Source organism: Coenobita brevimanus, chromosome 1 (genome assembly GCF_032717465.1).
Source record: "Coenobita brevimanus isolate Jiangsu-jjx chromosome 1, ASM3271746v2, whole genome shotgun sequence".
NCBI classification, from domain to species: domain Eukaryota; kingdom Metazoa; phylum Arthropoda; class Malacostraca; order Decapoda; family Coenobitidae; genus Coenobita; species Coenobita brevimanus.
This window is the reverse complement of record NC_136954.1, coordinates 54331406-54357053: the sequence shown is the minus strand read 5'-3', so window position 1 is coordinate 54357053 and position 25648 is coordinate 54331406. Positions and strand designations below refer to the sequence as shown.

Genomic DNA, 25648 nt, shown 5'->3' with positions numbered 1-25648 from the left:
TAATGTTGATAGCCCTGATGATAACAGTGATGATGATGATGATCTCCCTGAAAAATTACCATTGTCACAAGCCCGGGAACACATGGATTGGCTAGTGAAATTCCTCGATCACTGCCCCTACAGCAACATGAAACCTTACTACGAGCATATGAGGACTCTACGAGATATAGTAATTAAGGAGCAGTGGAATAGGAAGACACAAACGAAGATTGATAATTTCTTCAACCCACGTCCTTCATCACGGTCTGCTTCTACAGAGCCTCAACCCTCCACTTAACACATAACTAGTAAGTAACCAGAATCAATTAATTCCTATATCAGTTTATTTCTGAGTAATTTATTTTATTTCTTATTATTTATAGCATCATAATTATAAAGGTCAACTGCACCTCACTCCCCACGTTGAGGGACAAGTTGAGATTACGCACTGAGGGCTGTTATTTTACTATTCATTTTGTTGTCTTCGCAGGTCCTGTACCGCATATTGTAATCTGTTGCCCGATTTTATGTGAGTACAGTTCTGTTGTCATTTTATAAATTATGGAGGGGTCAGTGCAGTCAACAGATGTTTGGCCTTGTGTAACGCATGGATGCTCCAAAGTCTCTCCACACTACACCACCAGCCACCCGATGCTACCACAGCACAGTTTTTTGTAATTTTTCATCACAAGACTTCATTAGGGATAATTACTCGACGTGACAAATATTGGTTTCAATAGATTTTAACATACTGTATTTTGATGGGCATGCAGTATTTCTTTCTAGCAACATGAATGTAAAACAAATTGCAGAAACGTGTGAGCAACAGTACAAAGTCAGGCGTTTGCGTGGTTGTCATAGCAACCCTACACTCCTCAAGACAACGGTGCAGCAGTGCACCACAAGTGGATGTCGTAATCCTTTATTTTTTCATGACTGCCTAACAGTTCCTTGCTATGGATATGTCAAAAGGTAGCAATGATGGATGGTAACTCTGGCTTCGAACACTAGTACTGTACAATCATAATTTATATAAACTGCTGAGGACAATTGTGAGCACAGGGCGACTGTGGCTACCCGTAGTTCCTCACCACACTACACTTTTTTTTTTTTTTTTTTTTTTTTTTTTTTTTTAACTCCACAGGAGTTTGCTTACACAAAAATGGGTCAGAATATTCTGCAGTGTTTAGTGATTACTGTAGGTTATTTTTTGTACTTAAATGTGCTTTACTTGTACATCAAATATTAGCTTCTTGCCCATATGGGTGTTATCAATATGCCAAAGATGACAATGTATTTTTTGCCTACATAAGTTTTATTTTTATTCAAAATATTACAGTTAATTAATTAATTTATTTTTTTTGCCTACACGGGCCTTAGTCACTTACTACAATTTATAATGTAGGCTAGTTTCTTGTCATCGCCTTACCTGTAAATTGTGCAATACAAAACTATCGTACATGATTAGTTTGGTTATTTTAGTATCCTTTCATCTTTTGGAGTTACGTAGGGTTGACATATGCCACATATGTTAATAATTAACAAACATACCATATGTAGACAGTTTTTGGTATGAACTGGAGATTACCCTGATGGTCCGGACAATCTGCTAATTCGGACAACCCTTCCCCCCATATAGTCCGAATGAGAGAGGTTCTACTGTATATATATACAGTGGAAGCTCGATTATCCAGGCTCGGATTATCCAGCTTTCGGTATAACCAGGCCGTGACCCAATGGTTCAGTGGTACAGTAATTCATAGAATTATCCATATGATAGCTCCGGTTTAAACAGGAAGCATCCAGTTTCTAGGGAGAGAGGCATGGATAAACCAGAATCTTGCTCACCCTGCCCACCCCCACACCTCCTGCTCACAACTCGTTCACAAGGGTGGTAGGGTGGAGTTTGGTGAGGCAACTGATACTCCTGACGTAGCCTAACCCTGCTTAACTACTTAATAATTTAACCTAATTTAACCTAACCTGACCTAACCTGGGCTCCAGTTGGGAAATTGGGAAACTAAATCCACTTTTGTGTACGATGAGTTTCTTCCATTATGCAAGAAGCAATCGTAGGTACGGCTTAAAGAACGTGATAAAAGAGAAAATCTTTCAGCAAGAGAAGGTAATTTACTTCCCTCAAAATAGAAAAACAGAAAACAAACTGGAGGAATATGAAGTGAATTGGTGAGGTCTTTAGGCTGTATGCTTAGACGAAAAGTAATGGGTTTCCTAGTTTTAGGGAACGAAATGAAACAAGAATGTCTGCTAATCAGAAAAAAAAAAAAAATACTCATCTCCTGTGTTCTCGTAAGTTAGCATTCAGTTCTGCATTCTTCATTAGGTATCGCGCCTCCCAACACATTTCGGACTGACAGAGCATTGTTATTTCTTCCTCTTACATTTACTGTTCACTCTTTTGTTCGTTCTTAAGTGTACTGTACTGTATGTGTGAAAGAGAGTATTAATCAAACAATAATGCATTCCATTAACCCCATCATAGCTGTCAGCCTCGAACAATGCTTTACTGTACCGGTGTCAGGGATGTTGGGTTGGGGAGAGCTGTAAAAAACTGCGAACAATTATGGGAAGGGAACGAAGGTCACTGGTATGTTTTCACAACCCTCCTCTACCATCTCAGTCAGGCGGCCTGCCACTTCATCTCAGATGTTTTCGCCGATATGTTTAAATGCTAATGTAACGTGCACCCTAATTATGAGTAAATTTCTTCCATTATGCCGGAAACAATCGTAGGTAAGGCTTAAGGAACCTTATGATAATAAGAAAACAAACTAGAAAAATACAGAAAACAAACTAGAGAATATGAATTGAATTGGTAAGGTTATTAGGGTGTATGCTTGGATGAAATTTTACGAGTTACACAATTATAAAGGACGAAATGGAACAATTATGTTTACTAATAAAGAAAAAATACTTTCATCTCAAGTGTTCTCGTAAGGTGGCATTCAGTTCCACATTCTTTGTTCGATGTCGCTTCCCAACACATTTCGGACCGACAAAGCATACAGTTATTTCTGCTCCTTACAGTTAAGTGTACATTTATTGCACATTCTTTTGTTCGTTCGTGTATGTGTGAAAGAGAGAGTATTGATACAAACAATAATGTATTCCATTAACCCCTTATGGCTGCTAGCCTTGAACAATGCTTTACTGTACCGGTGTCAGTAACGTTAAGTTAGGGAGAGCCATGAAAACTGCGAACAATTATGGGAAGGGAACCAAGGTCACTGGTATGGCTACACGACCCTACTCTACCATCCCAAACAGCTTGGCGGTCCGTTCATCCCAGATGTTTTCGCCGATATGTTTAAATGCTAAAGTAACATGCACCCTAACTTTATGTTTAAATTCTAATGTAACATGCCCCCTAATTATCTTTCACGAATCATAACAAATCACAAGATGGGTTTAGGGAGGAGGGGAAAAAGCCAGGTGTACCAGACGAGTCTTTTCACATCTGTAAGAAAAAGAAACTGACTTTATAACTTTGAAAAAATGGTTTCAAGGTCTGCCACGGGAGCACACAAATTTCTGAACTCACGAACATTGAGTATTTGAGGGGGGTAAACATGTGCTTTGCTGTTGGCAGTAAAAGCACCTTACCAAATCAGTTCATCCTGATAGTCTGTTATATTTTTCTGATTATTTCTGGGTTGGTAAATAAACATTTCTTGTTAAATCTTTCCCCGCTGTTTTTAGCTGTTCTGGTGTGACGACTCTTTGATTTGTTAACGTAATGGCAGAAGACACTGTTCTAATCTAAGTGTTTAAACCTGGCCTAACCTAGCTTAACTGCACCTAATAATGTAACCTAACCTAATCTTCGGTTGGGGAGTTAGGAAACGAAGTCCACATTTGAGTACGATGAGTTTCGTCCATTGTGCTGGAAACAATCGTAGGTACAGCTTTAGAACGTGATGATACTAACAGGGAGGAAATCTTTCAGTAAGAAAACGTGATTTACAGAACTGAATATAGTCTGAAAAATACTGAAACAAGCTGGAGGAATATACATTGAACTGGAAAGGTCTTTCTGGTACTTAAGTGTACATTAACCAGTAAATAAATCAGTCTAACAGTACAGTACTTGTGTTTCCGCCGGATTAATCGAGCTTTCGGACTAATCGGGCACCCCTTAACACCATATAGCCCGGATAATTGGGCTATCTCTGTATATATATATATATAGTAATCCCTCTACTTTCTGGACGTCCACTTTCCGGACATCCCCACTTACCGGACATAACCATCCCGGAATCCAATAGTCCCAAAATGGTCCGAAAACCGCAAAAAATTCGAAAAAAAAAATATATATATATTTTTTCCCAACCGTAATTTGAACTTGGAGCGTGCGGCGTGGGACAGCTTTGTTGTGGTGAGTCATTCCTCCGATGTCCGCAAGAGCGCCCCTGCATCCTCCCCACTTTCCACCCATCTCTTGTCGTGAGTGAACGCTCGTCGTCATGGCTGCCCACGTGCTCACTTTTGTGGTGGTGCCTTACCTGCTGCAGGCACTCCTGCTGCTCTCGTGCCTCTCCTTCGTGTGTGTGATGATGGCCCCGCCGCCTGAGAAGAGGAAGAGAGTGGTTTTGACTCTGGAGAAGAAGCGGGAGATATTGGAGAAAGTAGATGCGGGATGGTCTTCGTCACGCATCCTCCGTGAGTTCAACCTGGCCCAATCTACTTTGTTTGATATTAAGAGATCCCGAGACAAATTCATGCAGTAAACGTCAAAAAGCAAACGCAACGTGGAGAGGAAGATGATGTTTACTCCCAAGGTTGCTGAAGTCGACCACTCCACGTTGATTTGGTATCGACAGCAACGTGCTGCTGATGTGATGGTACGTGGTACGGAGCTGAAGGCTGCTGCTGAGAAGTTCGCAAGGCTTCGCGACGCCCTAGACTTCAAGGCATCCGAGGGTTGGTTCTTCGCGTTCAAGTTGCGACATGGTCTTACCAACCGTAAGTTTCATGGCGAAGCTTTGGACGCCAACAAGGATGGAGTAGAGGAGTCTCGGCACAAGGTGAAGCGCTTGATCGACAGGGAGGGCCTCACTCTCGGTCAAGTCTACAACCCTGACGAAACTGGTTTATTCTATCGCTCTTTGCCTACGAACACTCCAGCAGAGGAGATGGAGAAGCGTGTACCTGGCCGCAAGCTCTCCAAGCAACAGCTATCTGCTTTGTGTTGTGCCAATGCTAACGGCATGCACCGGCTTAAGCCCGTTCTTGTTGGCCGTGCAAAGCAGCCTTGGTGTCTTCATGGGGTGATGGATGTCCTTCCTGTCGTCTGGTACCATTCCTTGAAGGCATGGTTCACAGCCCACATCTTCAAAGACTGGTTCCACCGCCATTTCATCAAGGAGGTCATACATTACCAGACAGAAAAACTGAGAATCCCACGCGACCAGGTAAAGGCCCTCCTTCTCCTTGACAATGCACCTGACCACCCGTGTGACAAGGACTTGGTGGCTGAGAATGGCCGCATTAGGTGCATGTTTCTGCCACCTAATACGACTGCTCTCATCCAACCAATGGACCAAAGAGTGATCATGGCAATGAAGCACCTATACCGAAGGAAGTTCCTGGACGAGGTGATGGTTGTTCTCGAGGACGAGGACGAGCGCAGGGAGGGACGAGACACGCGAGGCCAGCGGACTTTGGAAAACCTTCGCCGCTACAACATCAAGTCTGCCATTTACAACTGGGCCAGTGCATGGAAGGAAATCTCTGTCAAAACTCTAGAAAATGGTTGGTCTCGTCTACTTCTCGGGACGGATGTGGAGCAAGATTTCCTAGGTTTTGACGTGGATGACTTCCATGCATGTCTACGTACGCACGGCGACGATGTTGATGTGGACGATGTGCGTGAGTGGTTGGATGACGACAAGGGTGATCCTGGGTATCAGACCCTGTCTGATATCGAGATCGCATCTTCAGTTGAAGGTGTCAGTACCGAGCTTGAAGATTCCGACGAGGACAGCGACGATGATGCAGACTCATCTCAGCATGACACTACTCCAGCCATCCCCAAGCTGAGCACACTCCGGGAACACCTCGAGTTCGTTCTCGACTACCTGGAACACCCGGACTGCAACAGGGAGATGGGGCCCTTGGGACTTGTGGAGGAAGTGCGTGCTTTCAGGCAGCGCATCATCAATCGTCAGAATCATCGTTCCTTGCGTCAATCAACAACTGACAGCTTTTTCAGGCCTGTGACCCCCGCTGTGCTCAGCCCTGGCTCCACTCTGTTGCCTCCCCAAGACAGGCCCTCATGCTCCGAGCCACAGCCCAGCACATCAGCCACGGTGAAGTCACCGCTTGACGTGAGTTTGCATCTGTCTTCAGAGTCGTCTGCAGTGGGTACGCCATCACCACGACCCAGCGACGCACCCCTAGGTCACCTCCCGGCGATACTCTCAGACTCTGACAGTGATTAAACAGCAAGAACTTCTCCACTAGACCACACGGAAATTTAGTGTTGTGCAGTGAAAGAAAAACAGTGCATACAGTACTGTTAAGAAATTAGAAATTTGAGTGAAAAGACAAACAATTTTTGGACTAAATTTAACGTAAATAAACTTGTGTGATTTGTTTTGAAACTGATTTTATGAGTGGAAAGACTTAAAGTGCAGAGTGCAACAATTATTAAGTTACAATGGAGCATAAGACAAGAGTGCGCAGTGTGAAGAGAATGGACTTCTCAGTGCGAATTACTAAGTTAAGTGCAAGACTTCATGAACAGTGTACTGCAAGTGCTTCAGGAAATCCTTCTTACTGTCAGAGTCTGAGAGGAGATGGTTATTCATCAAGATGGCCATGGACTTGCTGTAAGTACCCAGAATGTTTCATACTGTACTTACCTCAAACACCTCATTTCACTCTTTTATATCCCTTATTGGTGTGAATATGTGGTGTCTTTGGTGCTATGCATGTGCAGTAGGGAGGTGTTTTTCTGAGTTAGGGTCCATAACTACCAGTCCAGGAGCCAGGGACTTGTAAGGACCCAGAATGTTTAATATTGTATAAACCTACCTCAAAAACCTCATTTTATGGTTCTTTTGCTTTTATTTCAGTCTTTTATGTCCCTTATTGATGTGATTTAGGTCTTAAATAGGTGCTATGCATGTCCAGAGGGAGTTGTATAGGTGTTTTTCTGAGTTAGGGTCCATAAGTACAAGTCCAGGAGGCTGGTGCCCACTATCCGGAGAGGACCACTTTCCGGACATGCCTTTGGCTCTATTACTTCGGATAGTGGAGGGATTACTTATCCATCCATCCATCATCCAATCCTACATTGCCCCATGAGAAGCGTAGGAGCCCGGGGCTAGGCAGTTGGTCTCGACATTTAAGATGAGAGTGACCAGCCTCACTCATCCTTGAGAGCCATTACATGAGCAATCAACCCCAACCACCCCTTGCATATAAACCTTCACCGGCTCAATTCAATTATAGCGCAATAATTACCCACTAAACCAACAGGCGCCAAAATTTGGTAATATGGTTACTATCCAGCGTAGTAAATGGTTTCCTGGTGCACAGGAAACCATTTGGCTTGTCACTCAGTGTAGAGTCACCCACAGGCTGAAGGAAGTGGAAAGAATGAAGGAATGAAAGACAGAAGAGGGAGTATAAAGTCACCTGTAGGCAGAAGGACAAGGAAAATATATATATATATATATATATATACAGTACCCTCGCGTCCAGCACGGTAATATTGTCATGCATGGGTCACGTGTTGGACCAAAAACGTGTTGGACTAACAATAGAGCTTATGAGGAAAAATGAATTATGTCAGCAACCCTCGGAAAAGTCACCCTAAATACCTACCATATACCTATACATATATTGGTACTATTGTAATTATAATAAATGGTACTGTGCTATGAATGATAACTAACCTTTTAGGATAGTGTTGGTGGGCTTGCTGGGAATGGAAGGTGGTATCCAAGGCTGTAGTTAGTCCTAGTGGGTCCCCGGAGGATGGTTGCTGGCGTCACTAGCGGGTAATGGCTATTGCTCCTCCTCAACCTCCCTCATAAATCCTTCGAAATCAAACCTCCCTCATATATCCTTCGAAATCACACTCAGAATTACTATCTTCGTCCATTAATCCTCGACAAAGTGCATGCTTCTCGCACTGTTGCCAGAACCCCGTCTCGTGACTGTGGAAAGTGATCGCTGTCGCTGACTCGGTAGAGAATAAGGAGAAGCAACTTTGTTTATAAACTGGTACGCACGCCGATGAGAAGGGTTTCAAAACGATTGATATTTATTCTAAAATATTAATATGTATTCAGTGTCAGGCTAAATGTTCAATACTGTAGTACGATACATTCTCTGTCGAGTCGCCTGGGTTTGGTCACACTGTTTTGCCCGTATCCTCGGCAGGAATCCATCCAGATGAATTCCAAATGCCCGTGGTATCGTCGGCAATTTTACCACGTTACCGTTCCGATTTACCGTCGTATCCTCAGCAAACCTGGTATGAAGTGCCGTGTGATAGCCTTCGGCTGCCAGGATCTTGTCTTAAGTTTTTTATTATGATCACGTTGGCTTCATTCATGTCGTAGGCCTTGGCAATGTCAACTTTCCTCTCCCCTTTCTTCTTCCTCTCGATACATTCTAGCTTGGTGACCTGAGGGAGGTGCCAACGCTTCTTGGGGTTCTCAGAAGGCTTCCTAAGCATCGTGAGCAGAGTAAAATGCAGTAACAAGGGCAGAAAATGCAGCAAGAAAAAAGCACCTTCCAATGCAATTATGCGACTGAGTGGCTCTGTGGCAGAAGAAATGTAAACAAAACATCACGTGACACCAGAAGCGTTTTTAATTGGGCGGCATCACGATCACATCACGATAGCGGACGGGGAAGGCTGCTTGATCACAAGTTTTTCATTGGCTATCATCATCATGGGAATGTCCAGTATGGCCGTGTTGGACCGGGGATGATCGTGCTAGAGTGAACTCTGCGGATTTGGCCCACTTCTCGGAGCTCTGTGCGTGTTATGCTAACACACTCGTGTTGCAGTAATTAAATCGTATTAAATAACACTAATTAATTGCTCACCGTGCTGGACTCGAATCGTGCTGGACTAACGCGTGCTGGACGCGAGGGTACTGTATGTATATATATATCTATATATATTAGTGGTAGGTGGTGGCAACTATCATCCACTCACTTGATGTAATGCTGCCTACTTCTTCCTTAGCCTTTTATCATTCTTTTTCTGTGCCTGCCCTATTCTCTTCCTATTTCTCCCATCTTTCCTGTCACTACTTAATGCTTTTCTTTCCATTACAGGTGGCTTTACATTGAGTGACAAGCCAAATGGTTTCCTGTAAGCCAAGAAACCATTTACAACGCTGGGTGGTAACCATATAACCAAACCATACGTGCTACCTGCGTGTCAAGTGGGTTGGTGGAGGGTTAGTGCCCCTCCCTGTAAAACAAATAACTCAGAGTCAAATGGCCACCCCATACGGGATTATGGCGTCTGGCAATATATATATATATATATATATATATGAATGTATGTATGTAAAAATTTACAAGTCCATGATTAGACCAATTTTAATTTATGGGCATGAGTCATGGTACAGCACAATTGCAACAGATCAGAAAGTATTTGGATTTGAGAATAAAATACTGAGAAGGATTGTTGGGGTAAAGTGGCAAGACAGAGTTACAAATGAAAGGGTAAGGAATATTACGGGAGTGGAACCAGTTGATGAGTATGTGAGACCGTCTCACTGGAAATGGCTGGGGCACATATATAGAAAAGAAGGCAGTTTAATACAGGACGTGTCAGAGTGGAATGCTAGAGGAAGAAGAGGCAGAGGTAGGCCAAGGGAAACCTGGTTGAGGACAATGAAAAGAGAAGCAGGAAAGGAGTGTTGGTGGGACCTGAAGGAGATGGCAAGAGACAAATATTGGTGGGGAGAGTAGGTCGAGGCCCTATGCATCCTGTAAGGTGCCACAGGAAATGACTGACTGATATAAACAGTATATATCTATCTATCCATCCATCTATATATATATATATATATATATATAATAAAACCTCACTATATATATATATATATATATATATATATAGTAAAACCTCACTATATCGGACTAATTGGGGCCCAAGCCAGTCTGAAAAAAGCGACAACTGGACTCCCCCCTGGATTTCCTCCTCCTTTTGTTATGCACAGAGGATTGCTTGTCATTCATGCACTTATTCTCTCTCTCTCTCCCTGCACTGGGCACTTCCATTTTACTTCGAATATTTTTGTCTTTGTTGTCACCTTCATCTTCACCTTCCCATTCATTTTTACTTTCACTTTCAGTTCACTCTGACATTCACATTCACTTTCATATTCTCTTCCATGCTCATTTCACATTCACCTTCACACTCAGTTTCTCTCATTTTCAATTTCCATTTCACCTTCACTTGCAACCTTACTTTCTCATTTTCACATTTGCCTTTACAATTATTCACTCACCTTCACTTTTGCCCTCCCTTCTTTTACCTCTACCTTCACTTTCTCTTTCACCTTCATCTTCACTTTACATTCAGTTTCACCTTCATTTTCTTCTTGGCCTTTACTTTCACCTTCATCTTCACTTTACATTCATTTTCACTTTCACCTTCATTTTCACCTCCACTTTCACCTTCCATCTTCACTTTCACTTTCACCTTCACTTATAACTTTTCTCTTACCTTCACTTTTACATTCACTTTCACCTTCATTTTCTTCCTGGCCTTTACTTTCACCTTTTCACTTTTACATTTTTTTTCACTTTCACTTACACCTTCATTTTCACCTTGACTTCCACCCTCACTTTCACCTTTCACCTTCATTTTCACTTTCGACTTCACATTCACTTTCTCCACTTTGTTCCCCTTCACTTTCACATTCATGTTTACTTTCACCCTCATTTTCACCTTCCATCTTCACTTTCACCTTCACCTTCTACTTTTCACTTTCACTTTAATCATCCCTTTCATCTTCACTTTTACTTTCACCTTCACAATGCCTTCACTAACCTTCACTTTTTCATTCACTATCACCTCTCTCTCCCGGAGACAGAGAAAAAGGGGAGAGAATACAGAAGGAGAGAGAGAGGAGGGATCAAGGTTATGCCTATCTCCCTCATTTGTTTATGCCAGGGGGACGCCACTTGTCATTTCTGTATTTATTCTCTCTCTCTCTCTCTCTCTCTCTCTCTCTCTCCCCCTCTGACTTTGACATGCCATATTCACTTGTGTGCTCTCTTTCACCCTCACTATTACACTCATTTCCACAGTTACTTTAATTTTCATTTTCAATTTCATCTTTCTCTCTCTCTCTCTCACTCTCTCTCTCTCTCTCTCTCCGGAGAGGGACACGGAGGAAGGGAAGGAATGGAGAAGAAGCGAGAGGAGGGACCGATGTTATGGTATCTCCCTCTGTTTGTTTGTTTATTCGCTTATTCCAAACATGGCTGCTTCTGGCTTTATTGGACTTTTCCTGACGCATAAGAATTTAGTCCACTTGGCTCCTCGAGTCCTATAAATGAATTCCGCTATGGTGAAGTCCGTTATATCTAGGTTGTACTGTATGTGTGTATATCATCATCATCATCATCAGCTGTTGAGGTCCACTGCAGAATCAGCCTATCCATACCGAAGCAGGGACAATACAGCCAATGTATCTCTACCCAGTGGCTCAGACTGTCTGGTAGAGACTGTATGTGGGGTGAGAAGTGCTTGTCAGTGTAACTGTAATGTTGGAATGGCTTTGGATGTGTGCGTGTGTAGTCTGGGAACCAAATGTAACTGGCCCACCTTAATCCGCCCCCTCCCGACCAATTTTCCACCACTGACTTCCCCCAATCCCGACCAATTTTGGAAACAATTTTTTTTTGGCTCAAACCTCGGCTTTTGGTGAGAAACATTGAAAATTCATAGTGAAATCGTTCACCTGGGGTTTAAAATACTCAATACAGGTACCAGTAACCTTTACCTTTCTGGGTTTTCTATCAGGCTGGCTCCAAAGAAAAAAAAAAAAAAAGAGTTCTGTGGGAGGGTAACTATTCCACACAGCTCATAAATGGTATTTATTTATATATTTGGTATGAATTTAAATGTAGTACGAGAGTATATTGGTTTTCACACAGTAATATAGGCAATATAAGCATTGTTTCACTCACCAAACATCAACATACCTCATCTTTTTTGGCGACATTACCTGATCATCATTTCTGACTGTTTCTTCCTCTAATGCTACGTAAACTTTGTCCTCCACATTGTCACTGATTGAAGAATCACTCTGGCCCTGAATTTCACACCGTGGCACGACATGTCTTTACTGGCCAGGTCACTGGTAAAAGGTGAATGGCTGAGACAATGGCATGCAGGGGGGGGGGAGGTCATGCGGGGTAAAGCATTGTCACTGCCTGGCATCTTGTAGAGGAAGGTGTCCCGTGTATATATACCAAAAATCATGCACGAAACTTGAAAATTGTGCAAATTAGGGACCTTGCAATTGATGCACGTCTGTATATGTCAACGGGACTGACAGTGACAAAACGTGTGGATGTATATATACAGTACACGTCAACGAGACGTGGCGGGTTAAGCTGACTGGGTGCAAGCATACTATGTGACACTGGTTCAACCACAGCATCCGAAATGTCCACCAAAGCGGTCAGTGGCTCAGTGAGTGCTTCCCAAAGGTTTTACAAGTATGGCAGGAGGAAAACCCGCATCCACCAGCATGTGAGACCCACACTCAACCGCTGTACCACACAGGGTCCATATACTGTATATGTATATTTTATATTCTATATTTATAGATAGATAGATAATTAGATTATATATATATATATATATATATATATATATATATATATATATATATATATATATATATATATATATATATATATATATATATATATATATATATATATATATATATATATATATATATATATATATATATATATATATATATATATATATATATATATATACATATATTATATATGTTACATATATATATATATATATATATATATATATATATATATATATATATATATATATATATACATATATTATATATGTTACATATATATATATATATATATATATATACATATATTATATATGTTACATATATATATCTATATATATATATATATATATATATATATATATATATATATATATACATATATATATATATATATATATATATACATATATATATATATATATATATATATATATATACACATATATATATATATATATATATATATATATATATATATATATATATATATATCCACTCACTCGATGTAGTGCTGTTCTTGAGTGTCTGCCCTTTCCTCTCCTTCATCCTTCTTTCCTTCCATCCTCTTCTGTCTTTTCTTCATTCTTTCCTTGTCCTTCTGTCTACAGGTGACTTTACACTCTTTCTTCTGTCTTTCTTTCCTTCATTCTTTCCTCTTCCTTCTGCGGGTGGGTGACTCTAAACTGAGAGACAAGCCAAGTGGTTTCCTGTACACAAGGAAACCATTTATTATGCTGGGTGGTAACCATATAACCAGATTTTGGCGCCTGGTATTTAGTGAGTAATTACAGCGCTCCAGTCGGATTAACCCCTGAAGCGCGGGTCGTCGCGTTTGTGACGCTCGCCAAAAAGGACATAACGGCGGATCGTCGCGTTTGCGATTCGAGTTAATTTTGAATAAACGCGGGCAAGGATGTTCCAGCTGGTATTGTCTATCAGCACCACCACCCTTTAGCTACAATTAGCATACTTTACCTTTGTACTACTGACCTCCGTTGTTGCCAAGTATCGCGTTTTTCCCCCCTCCCTCTCACCACCATGGCCCGGCCAGCCTGGCTGTGATATATGGCAGCGCTCTGACTGCCCAGAACTGTAAATCTGCGCTCTCCTCTCACAAGCAGTTTATGCTAATAGGAAACGCTTGTTTCCCCAGTTGTCACACTAGCTTTTTTTCGCGCGGTTTGCTTGTTTGGCGTCAGTTTACCGCAGGCTTTCAAAGTAACATTATGGCAAGTTCTAGCTCTTCCGAGTCAGTGCAAGTGGCCGACAGGAACGAGAATAAAGTGACGGGTGTAAGGAAGAATAAAAAGCGCGCAGTGGTGATCTTTTGGGAAGTAATATGATTGAAAATAATGTAGTATACGTGTTTTTAGCTGTGAAAATGGAAATGTTTGTTGAGTGACGGGAAGACCGCCGCCGCGCTGCATGTTGGCCGTACGCTTCGTTGATTTTAGCTTTATTTTCAGTGCTTATTGTACAAATACGGATTCCAAACTACCTGTACGTTGTAGTATAAAGTTTACTGTGATAGAATGAGGCTGTGGTAGAGAGGGAAACCGGGTTGCTGGTGGTGTGAAAGTGAAGATTTTGTTACCCAACTTTGCAAATCTCCACAAGTCCTTGGGTACTCCACGAAGGCTCAACACCTGTTTCTGGAGAAAGCTGAATGTAAGTACTATCTGCCATACCAAGTATAATGTTCTAGGGTTAATCTCTGATTTTTGGCTAATATTTTCCTACAGGTACTCAGACCACGATCAAACCCCGCCACCCGGGAGGGCGGCTGTCGACGGTCGCGGTTTAGGGGTTAAGCCGGTGAAGGTTTATATCCAAGGAGTGGTTGGGGTTTATTGCTCACATAATGCCACTCAGGGATGAGTGAGGCTGGTCATTCTCATCTTAAATGTCAGGACCAACTTGCCTAGCTCCAGGCTCCTACACTCCTCATGGGGCAACTTAGGATTGGTTGATGAACGGACAGACGGACGGATATACATATTATATACATATCTATCTATCTATCTATATATATATATATATATACATACAGCAAGACCTCACTATAACAGACTACTTGGGGCCCAAACCATACTGAAAAATGCGAAATTCCAATAAAAGCGACATACAGACTTCCCCTTGCTATTCCGGTCTTTTGCCGATATATCAGACATTAGTCCGGATCGCATGAATGGTTTTTAAACTGTTTTGACTACCACTGTGGTATTGTACTGTCTTATAACTTCACTACATTAATCAAATGGTATAATATATATAATAATACTGTACTGTACACTGATAACCATGTCTTTTATTACCTTATTGTGGTGAACATACATGAAGTGGTCAGGCAGTCCGGACTGCTTCTGGCTTTATCGGACTTTTTTCGATATATAAGAATTTAGTCCGGTAGCTCCTTGAGTCCAATAAAAGCGAATTCCGGTCTATTGAAGTCTGTTATCTCAAGGTTTTACTACATATACCGTATATATATATATTGTAGTTTAAGTGTTGATCTACTGCATGGCAGATCAGATAGTAGTAAGTGTTCTAGCAAGTTCTGGACCTTATAACCTTCCTATTACAAGAAAATCTAGGGACTTCAAGTTTAAGTGTGATCAAGGCATGGTCAGAGACTAAAGGGTTGCTGGCATCAACTTCCACATCTGATATGCCACTGCAACCAACAGAGGTAAGATCAAATCAAGGACCGGTTCGAATATATGAATTGAGTTAGACGTATGACTAAAATCGACAATCCCTGTCAATCAATTAACTGAATTCAGAGGAAAAAAGTTTCAAATGTGGGTTGTGAGTACTATAACTGAAATCACCATAAACAAGTAGTCCTCCAAGTTTAAGAGACTATTCTTCAAGAAACAAAACTACCTCCATGAAGCCTCAATCAGTGTCTCAGTGGATTGGTTGATAAACAATTACCCAGTATGATTCTAAAGGTCTGCCAACAGATTGATTAATACTTTCATGAAGTCAAAAGAAAGTAGGAAAAAGTTACATTTTGTGAAAGGCAAAAATTGACAAGAAATCAGTGAATAACTAAGGAATAATCAGCAAAGCTGTAAATTATTCATGACTGGTGATAAACATACCCTGACATAAGGCATAATCTTCTTCCAGCCGATATTCTTCAACCTTCCAGCCTCCTCCAGTGAGTTTACATTGCAAACTTTCTTCAGCCCAAGCTTCAGCCGGTTCATTTCAGTTTCAGTCCACTGTCCCGTGCGAACTGTAACCAACACAAAGTTACCATCCATTTCTGATAGAGTAGAGCATGAAGTCATCATTACGCACTAGACATGTTTTTCAAAATATCACCACAACATTTCCCCCAACAGCTGGTAATATAAACTGAGAAACCGGAAAATCAACTATCTTGATAATAATGAAACTCTAACAAGCAATTTCTTTCCAATTTTTGGCAAACTTTACAGAATAATCTGACAAAAAGGTAATATATTAAGTGACTTTATTGTATTCCAAGTGCTGTAATAATAATAATATAGTAATAATAATAATAATAATAATAATAATAATAATAATAACAACAATAATAATAATAATAATAATAATAACAATAATAATAATAATATAAATAATACTAATAATACTACTACTAATAATAATAATATAAATAATAATAATAATAATAATAATATAATTATTGTAGGTGGGGGCACTCACTATCGACTCACTCGATGTAGTGCTGCTCTCGGGTGTCTGTCCTTTCCTCTCCTCATTCCTTCTTTCCTTCCATACTCTTCTGTCTTTCTTTCCTTCATTCTTTCCTCTTCCTTCTGCCTGTGAGTGATTCTACACTGAGTGACATGCTAAATGGTTTCCTGTACACCAGGAAACCATTTACAGTCCTATGCTGGATGGTAACCATATAACCAAATTTTGGCACCTGGTGGTTTAGTGGGTAATTACAGAGTCCAATCGGATTGAGACGGTGAAGGTTTATATCCAAGGGGTGGCTGGGGTTTATTGCTCACATAATGCCACTAAGGGATGGGTGAGGCTGGTCACACTCATCTTAAATGTCATGATCAACTTGCTTAGCCCCGGGCTCCTACACTCCTCATGGGGCAATGTAGGATTGGATGATGGATGGATGGATTATTATTATAATAATAATACTCACAGTAATATTAATAATTATTATTATAATAACAATATTCATAGTAATAATAATAATAATAACAACAATAATCATCATCACCATCATCAACATCAAATTATGCTGCTGCTGCTGCTGCTGCTGCTCCTGATGATGATGATGATAATGGTTGGTCTTTTTCCCACCTAAGGATGAGGTTGGGTAGAATATAAAAAACACATAAAAAGACAGTACAGACAGAAATTATCATCAGCAGGCCTGGTGAGATAGGCCAAACAATCATTCACACATTTTCATAAGCCCCTGGAATCCTAGCTACACCTCACAAGCCTAATCATGTCCACAATTTTTTTTTTTTTTTTTTTTTTTTTTTTTTTTTTTCTCAATGAGCCCCACATAAACATGCCAGATTGAGTCATGCTACTGATCCAAAAACTGCTGCAGTGTGGAAATCCAATGTGAAAAAAAAAAAAAAAAAAAAAAAAAAAAAAAAATCATATCTTGCTGACTGATAGAGAGATTTGTATATCAATTTTCAGGTTGTTAAACACCATAGTTAGCCACTATAATATTTTGAGGCTTGGTAATTTTGGACTGGCAAAATATGCATACGTACTGTATATTATTTTTTCCAAAGACCAACAATATGAGTAAAATACTGAAGATGGCATGCAACCTTTCCAATCAATACTAACCACAGTATCGCCAAAAGAGTGTGAACATTTCAGTATTTTGAAGGTGTGACTTAGAAAATGACAGCTTTCAGAAATATTCATCTTAAAAAAAATTTATGGATACGAAAAGAAAGAGTGAACACATAAATTATTGTGGTCATTTTTGAAGGCCCCAACATGCATGCGTTAGCCTTGGTCACCTACTGGCAGCTCTCCATGCTGCTTGCTCTCTGGCAGCTTCCCTATTCAGTCCCTTAACCCTGAGGTTACGACCTCATCCACACTTCACACTTTCTGCACCCAATTATCATCCCTCACCATCTCCACATGCACCAGTCGAGCAGGGCATTACTCTCAAGGTGGATGGAAAGCTGATGACAGGGAGAGCTGGAGCTCCCATTTCATCAGCCCTCAGGACTAGTTCCTGACCATCCCCTTTTGCTGAACTTTTTCAGTGTTTCAGTAACACAGAGAGTAGGCCAGCATGCTCTCCAATACAAGTTTCCAGCACCAGTCTACATGCACAGTACACACTACACTTCCTTTCCAAAATAAAAAAAAAAAATGCACAGAATAACCAGGCCTCGGAGTCCCCAAGGAGGGGGGACGATAAATGCCCCCAACCACCCCTCTCCCGGTGATGACTCTGCGAGATTCTTGGAACCACTGTCTGACTCACTTTTTCCTTCATTTCTGCAACATTCGTGGCATTTCCTCTAACATTCTCTTTATCCAACACCACCTCTCCCTCTCTAAACCCCACCTTCTTTTCCTGACAGAGACTCAGCTGTCTGAGGCAACTAACAACAAACCCTTTTCTGCTTCCTCCAACTTTCTCCATACTTATTTCAAAGCCAAAGGTGGCTGTTGTGTATATATATATGCAATGACTTATCTTGCTCTCGTATTCCTGAACTTGATTCTTCTGAATTCTCTACTCTCTGGCTTCGGCTTTCTTGTCATTCTCGGACTAAATATATCTGTACTATTTACTTAGCTCCTAATTCTATTGACTATGAAAAATTCTTTGATTATCTTACTTCTACAATGGAACACATTCTATCCATTTCTTCATTCTCTGAAATCTCCACTCTAGGAGATTTCAATGTTCACCACCACCTTTGGCTCTCATCTCCTTTCACTGATCCACCTAGTGAACAAGCCTACACTTTTTCTATCCTCAATGACCTAGAGCAGCTTGTACAGCACCCCACCCGTATCCCTGACCACCTTGGAGAGAACCCCAACATATTTGACCTCTTCCTTACAACTAATCCTTCTGCTGACGCTGTTAATCTTTCCTCTCTGTTGGGCTCCTCCAATCACAACCTTATTACCTTGACCTGTCGTATCACTCCGGTGCGGCCTGTGGACCCCCAAAAGAAACATCGACTGTGGCACTTTCAAGCTGCAGATTGGGAGACCCTCAGGCAGTACTTCCTTGATTTCCCCTGGAATGATTATTGCTTCCATGGCAGGGAGACATCTGAGTGCATCTTGCTCATTATGGAGGTTATTTTCTCAAGCATGGAAGCATACATTTCTTTCTCATATCATTTGACTAATGCAAGAAAGCCTTGGTTAAATCACTCTTGTTCTGATGCTGTCCACAACAAGGAGAGGGCCTATAAAAGGTACCAGAGCCAACCCACCCCTGAATCACAAGTTTATGTTTCTGCCCGGAATCGTGCTAAGTCTGTTCTTTGTTCTGCTAAAAATAATTTCATCTGTACTAAATGCTCTCAACTCTCAACTCGAATTCATCCCGCTCCTTCTGGCACCTTGTCAAAAACCTTTCTAACAACTTTACCTCATCATCATTCCCTCCTCTTTTCTACTCTGATGGCTCTGTAGCTATTTCCTCTACTGATAAAGCAGATCTCTCCGCTCAGACTTTTTCCTCCAATTCCACCTTAGATGATTCCGGTGCTGTTCCTCCATCACTTCCCCCCTCTGATTTCCTCATGACTGACATTAAAATTTTTTTAGCTGATGTATTTTTTGCCGTCACTGGCCTTAATAGCAACAAGGCATATGGGCCTGATGGAGTCCCTCCTGTTGTCCTCAAGAACTGTGCTTCTTTGCTTACATCCTGCCTAGGTAAACTCTTTCACCTTTGTCTTTCAACTTGTACCTTTCCTTCGTGCTGGAAGTTTGCTCTAATTCAGCCAGTCCCAAAGAAGGGTGACCATTCCCAACCTTCTAACTATCATCCAATTGCTTTAACATCCTATGTCTCAAAAGTTTCCGAGTCAAGCCTTAACAAGAATTTCAAAGCATCTTTCCTATCACAACCTTCTTTCTGATCGTCAGTATGGGTTCCGTCAGGGACGCTTCACTGGCGATCTTCTCACCTACCTTTCTGACTCCTCGTCATCCTGCTTTAGGGACTTTGGCTACAGCTTTGCCACTGCACTTGACATCTCAAAGGCATTCGATCGAGTCTGACATAAATCTTTAATTTCCAAACTGCCCTCTTACAGTTTTTATTATTCTATCTGTGCCTTCATCTATACCTTCCTTTCTAGTTGTTCTATAGCCGTTGTTGTAGACGACCTTCTGTTCTTCTCCTAAATCTATCAACAGTTGTGTTCCTCAGGGCTCTGTCCTATCACCAACTCTCTTCCTTTTATTTATCAATGACCTTCTAAGCTGTACATCTAACTCTATCCACTCCTATGCTGATGATTCCACCCTTCACCTTTCCATTCAGTTCTTGCAGCATCCATCTCAGCAGTTACTTCAACAAACAAGGGATGAGGCTATGGCACACCTAATGTCTGACTTGGCTCGTATCTCTGACTGGGGTAAAAATTATCTTGGTGTTTTTAATGCATCAAAAACTCACTTTTTACACCTACCAACCCGACACAATCTTCCACAGGAGGACACACTAATGTTTAATAATACCCAGCTTAATCCTGCACCATCCCTTGAACATGCTTGGGGTTTCATTCACTTGGGACATATTTTGGAAAGACCATACAGTATTGCATCTCTTGTAAAATCGGTTTCCAAGAGATTGGGTGTGCTAAGCCGACTCCATACCTTCTTTACCCCTGCACAGTTGTTGACTTTATACACGGGTTTTAATCACCTGTGTAGAGTACAACTCTCATGTGTGGGGAGGGTCCCCACATATAGCTCTTCTCAATAGGGTGGAGTCAAAGGCTTTCTGTCTCATTAACTCTCCTCCTCTTACTGGTTCCCTTCAATCTGTTTCTTTGCCACACGTTTGCATTTTTATCTCTTTTCTGTTGCAACTTCAATGGTCACTGCTCCTCTGAACTGTCTGTTTGCATCCCTCCACCTCTATGATGGATGCGTAGCATCTGTTCAGCAACAAACTCTCATCCCTTTTCTGTCCAACTCTCTAATGAAAGAGTTAACCGTTACTCCCAGTCCTTCATTAATGCAACAGGTCAACTCTGGAACTGTCTGCCTTTGTATTTCCTACTTCCTATGATCTTCAGTCTTTCAAACGCAATGTGTCCAGGCATCTCGAAATGAATGGATCTTGAATTTGGCTTTCTGTTGTAGTTTTTTTTTTTTCTTGGAGGGAACAGTTAGCGGGCTCCTGGCCTTTGGTTCCTTCTTTCTTGCATTTAAAAAAAATGAAAAATCTCATCAACCTCTCCTCACCACACCAATACACTCCAGTCCCACCCTAACTCTCAACTCTGCCACTGTAAACCTAGCCTCCCCAGGCCTTACACTCAAGCATGCACTGCACATTTACCTAATCACTGCCATTTCCGTACGTTTGAGACTGTGAATATCCTCTTCCTTTACTGCCCAGGTCTCACTACCATACAGCTTTACACTCCTAATTCATGCTGCATAAATACTACAAATCACAAAATCAGCCTAGTATCTACTTTGGTGTAGCAGTGGTGAATTTTTAAAGTCTGGTGAAATGGGCCAAACATTGACTAATAAGGAGTGCGTTGAGTAGGCTGTGAGTGGCTGAGAAGCCTCCAGATGCCCCCCCCCCTCCCCCCCCCTTTTTTTTTTAATGCAAGGAAGAAGAAACAAAAGGCCTGATGCCTGTAAACTGTTCCCTCCAAGGAAAAAAACAAAACAAAAACAAGATAAGATGGCCAAATTCAAGAAAGTAGAGTTCGAAATGCCTGGACACACTGCGTTTGAAAGACTGGAGAGCATAGGCAGTATGAAATACAGACAGAGGAAGACAGTTCCAGGGCTGACCTGTACCATAAATGAAGGACTGGGAGTAATGGATAACTCTTGAATTAGAGAGTTAGACAGAAAAGGGATGAGAGTTTGTTGCTAGATGGGTGCTACACACCCTTCATAGAGGTGGAGGGATGCAAGCAGACAGGTCAGAGGAACGGTGACCATTGAAGTAATGGTAGAAAAGAGATAAAGATGCAAAAGTGCGGCAAAGAGACAGAGTTTGAAGGGAGCAGGTATGATGAGGAGAGTTAATGAGACGAAAAGCCTTTGACTCCACCCTAATGAAAAGAGCTGTATGTGGGGAGCCTCCCCACACATAAGAATTGTACTCTACATAGGGGAGAATATAATCCGTGTATAAAGTCAACAACTGGGCAGGGGTAAAGAAGGCACAGAGTCAGCTTAGCACACCTAATCTCTTGGAAGCAGATTATACGAGACAGGTAATACAGTATGTTCTTTCCAAGATAAGTCCTGAGAGAATGAAACCCCTAGTATGATTAAAGATGATGCAAAAGTAGGCTGGATATTGTTAAAAATTAGAGGGTACTCCTGTTGAAGATTCTGTTGGGCTGATAGATATAAAAACTAGGTTTTTGATGCATTAAAACCTACAAGATTACTTTTATCCAAATCAATGATATAAGCCAAGTCAGAAATTAGATGTGCCATAGCCTCATCCCTTGCTTGCTGAAGTAATTGTTGAGATAGATGTTGCGGGAACTGAATGGAAAAATGAAGGGTGGGAGTCATCAGCTTACAAGTGGATAGGGTTAGATGTACAGCTTAGAAGACCATTGATGAATAAAGGGAAGAGAGTTGGTGATATGACAGAGACCTGAGGAACACCTCTGTTGATAGATCTAGGAGAAGAACAGTGGCCGTCTACAACAGCTGCTACAGAACAACCAGAAAGGAAGCTATACATCAAGACACAGATAGGATGGAAACTGTAAGAGGACAGTTTGGAAATTAAAGATTTATGGCAGCCTTGATCAAAAGCCTTTGAGATGTCATGTGCAATGGCAAAGCTTTCATCAAAGTCCTGAGAGGAGGATGACCAGGCAACTGAAAGATAGGTTAGAAGATCACCAGTGAAGCGTTCCTGATGGAACCCATACTGACAATCAGAAAGAAGGTTGTGATAGGAAAGATGCTTTAAAATTTTTCTGATAAGAACAGACTCAAAACCTTTTGAGACATAGGATGTTAAAGCAATTGGGTAATAATTTAAGGGTTGGGAATGGTCACCCTTCTTTGGGACTGGTTGCACATGAGAGCAAACTTCCAGCAAGAATAAGGTACAAGTTGACAGACAAAGGTGAAAGAGTTTACCTAGGCAGGGTGTAAGCACAGAAGCACAGTTCTTGAGGACAACAGGAGTGATCCCATCAGGCCCATATGCCTATTAACACTGAGGTCAGTGATTGCAGAAAATACATCAGTTGAAAAAACTTTAATGTCAGCCATGAGGAAGTCAGAGGGGAGAATTGGAGGAGAAAGTATGAGCGAAGAGATCTGCTTTATCAGTTGAAGAAATAGCTACAGAGCCATCAGAGTAGAAAAGAGGAGGGAAGGATGATGAGGTAAGTTTGTTAGAAAGACTTTTGGCAAGGTGCCAGAAGGAGCAGGAAGAATTCGAGATGGAGAGTTGAGTGCATTTATGTACAGACAAAATTATTTTTCATAGAGCGAAGAACAGACCTCGCATGATTACGAGCAAAAACATAAACAAGATGTGATTCAGGGGTGAGTTTGCTCCAGTATCTATTATAGGCCTTCTTGTTGTGGATGGCACTAGAACAAGTGTGATTAAACCAAGGTTTATTTGCATTAGTCAAAGAATATGAGAAAATGATATATGCTTGCTCGCCCGAGAGAGTAACCTCTGTAATACGCATTGCACACTCAGACAGCCCCTGGCCATGGAAGCAATAATCATTCCAGGGAAACTCAAAGAAGTAATGCCTGAGGGCCTCCCAATCCGCAGCTCCAAAGTGCCACAACTGACATTTCTTTGAATGGTCCACAGGTCATACTGGAGCGACAGGACGGGTTAAGGTAATAAGTTTGTGATCGGAGGAGCCCAATGGAGAGGAAAGAGTAACAGTGTAAGAAAAAGGATTAGTTCTATGGAAGAGGTCAAGTATGTTGGAACTCTCTCCAAGGCAGTCAGGGATATGGGAAGGGTGCTGTACAAACTGCACTAGGTCATTAAGGATAGAAAAGATGTAGGCTTGTTCACCATGTGGATCAGTGAAAAGGGAAAAGAGCCAAAGGCAGTGGTGAACACTGAAATCTCCTAGCATGAATAGTTCAGAGTAAAGAGAAATGGACAGGATGTGTTCTATCGTAGAAGAAAGATAGTTGAAGAATTTTTCATAGTCAGTAGAATTTGGGGATAAGTAAACAGCACAGATATATTTAGTCAGAGAATGACAAGAAAGCCCAAGACAGAGCGTAGAGAATTCAAAAGACTCAAGTTCAGGAACTCGAGAGCAAGATAGGCCGTTACATACATATACACAACAGCCACCTTTGGCTTTTAAATATGTATAGAGAAAGTAGTAGGATACAGAAAAGGGTTTGCTATCAGTTGCCTCAGACAGCTGAGTCTCAGTTAAGAAGAGAAGTTGAGGTTTAGAGGAGGAGAGGTAGTGTTCAACAGAGGGAAAGTTAGAGGAAAGGACATTAATGTTGCAGAAATGAAGAAGTGAATCAGACAGTGGTTCCAGGCAGCTTGTTGAGTCGTCATGGAGAAAGGGATGGGTAGGGGCATTTATGGTCCTTCCCCCCCTCAGACTCTGAGGCTTGGTTGTTACATGCCATTTTTTGTTCAAATTTTGGAAAGGAAGTGTAGTGTGTAATGTGCATGTAGTTTGGTGATGACAGTTAAAAGAAACTTGTACTGGATAGCATGCTGGCCTACTCTCTGTGTTACTGTAACATCAAAAAAGTTCAGCAATGGGGGATGGACAGGAAGTAGTCCTGAGGGCTGATGAAACAGGAGGTCCAGCTCTCCCTGTCATCAGGTTTCCATCCACCTTGGGAGTACTGCCCTACTCAACTGATACTATAATCTACTCCCACCTTAAATATCATATTCTTCCTTTGCATCCGATTTAGGTTAACAAGTATATATATATACATATATATTAAGCAACGTTGGGTCTGGTTAGTACTTGGATGGGTGACCGCCTGGGAACACCAGATGCTGTTGGCATCTCTACGTGTCAAGTGGGGTTGGTGGAGGATTAGTGCCCCTCCCTGTAAAACAAATAACTCTAAGCCCTTGGCCACCCCGTGTGGGATACATGGCGTCTGGCAATGAATGAATGAATATATATATATATATATATATATATATATATACACACCTTGGTCCCAATTAACACGCCTATATGATGGATGTGCGAGCGCGCTATTTGATATCGCACTAATTGAAACACATATCTTATGGGGAAAAATTCATTTGGTGGATGAGTGACTCCTACTTTAGGGGTTAAACTTTTAAACACTGATATTTACCCTAGTACTAAATAATAGTATACATACATACACACACGTATACACATACCCTCGATGACCTGGTCTAAACCGGTTTCCGCCCTCCTCTCTCTTGCTCGTAAATAATACAAAGTAATACGTGCCCAAATCGCACTAAAATCGCACTAGAGTGGCTGGAAGTGTTATTTAATATTATACTGTGAATTACTGTGATAAAACACAAGTGATTTAGTTACATTTTTGCAATAATCAAAGAAGTCATATGCTAAGCGCATTGGCAAGCGAACGTTTTGCGATTGCAAACTGTG

General features: G+C 41.3%; 1 protein-coding gene across 1 annotated transcript in view; it reads right to left on the bottom strand.

Moving 5' to 3' along the window:
* Positions 1-15996, bottom strand: part of LOC145403829 (uncharacterized) — a 140949-nt gene extending 124953 nt beyond the window's left edge. Inside the window, exon 1 of the mRNA XM_080275521.1 lies at positions 15935-15996. Coding sequence (XP_080131647.1) covers positions 15935-15949 — 15 coding nt within the window. The 5' untranslated portion in view covers positions 15950-15996. The remainder of the gene's footprint in view (positions 1-15934) is intronic.
* Positions 15997-25648: the final 9652 nt, after the last annotated feature.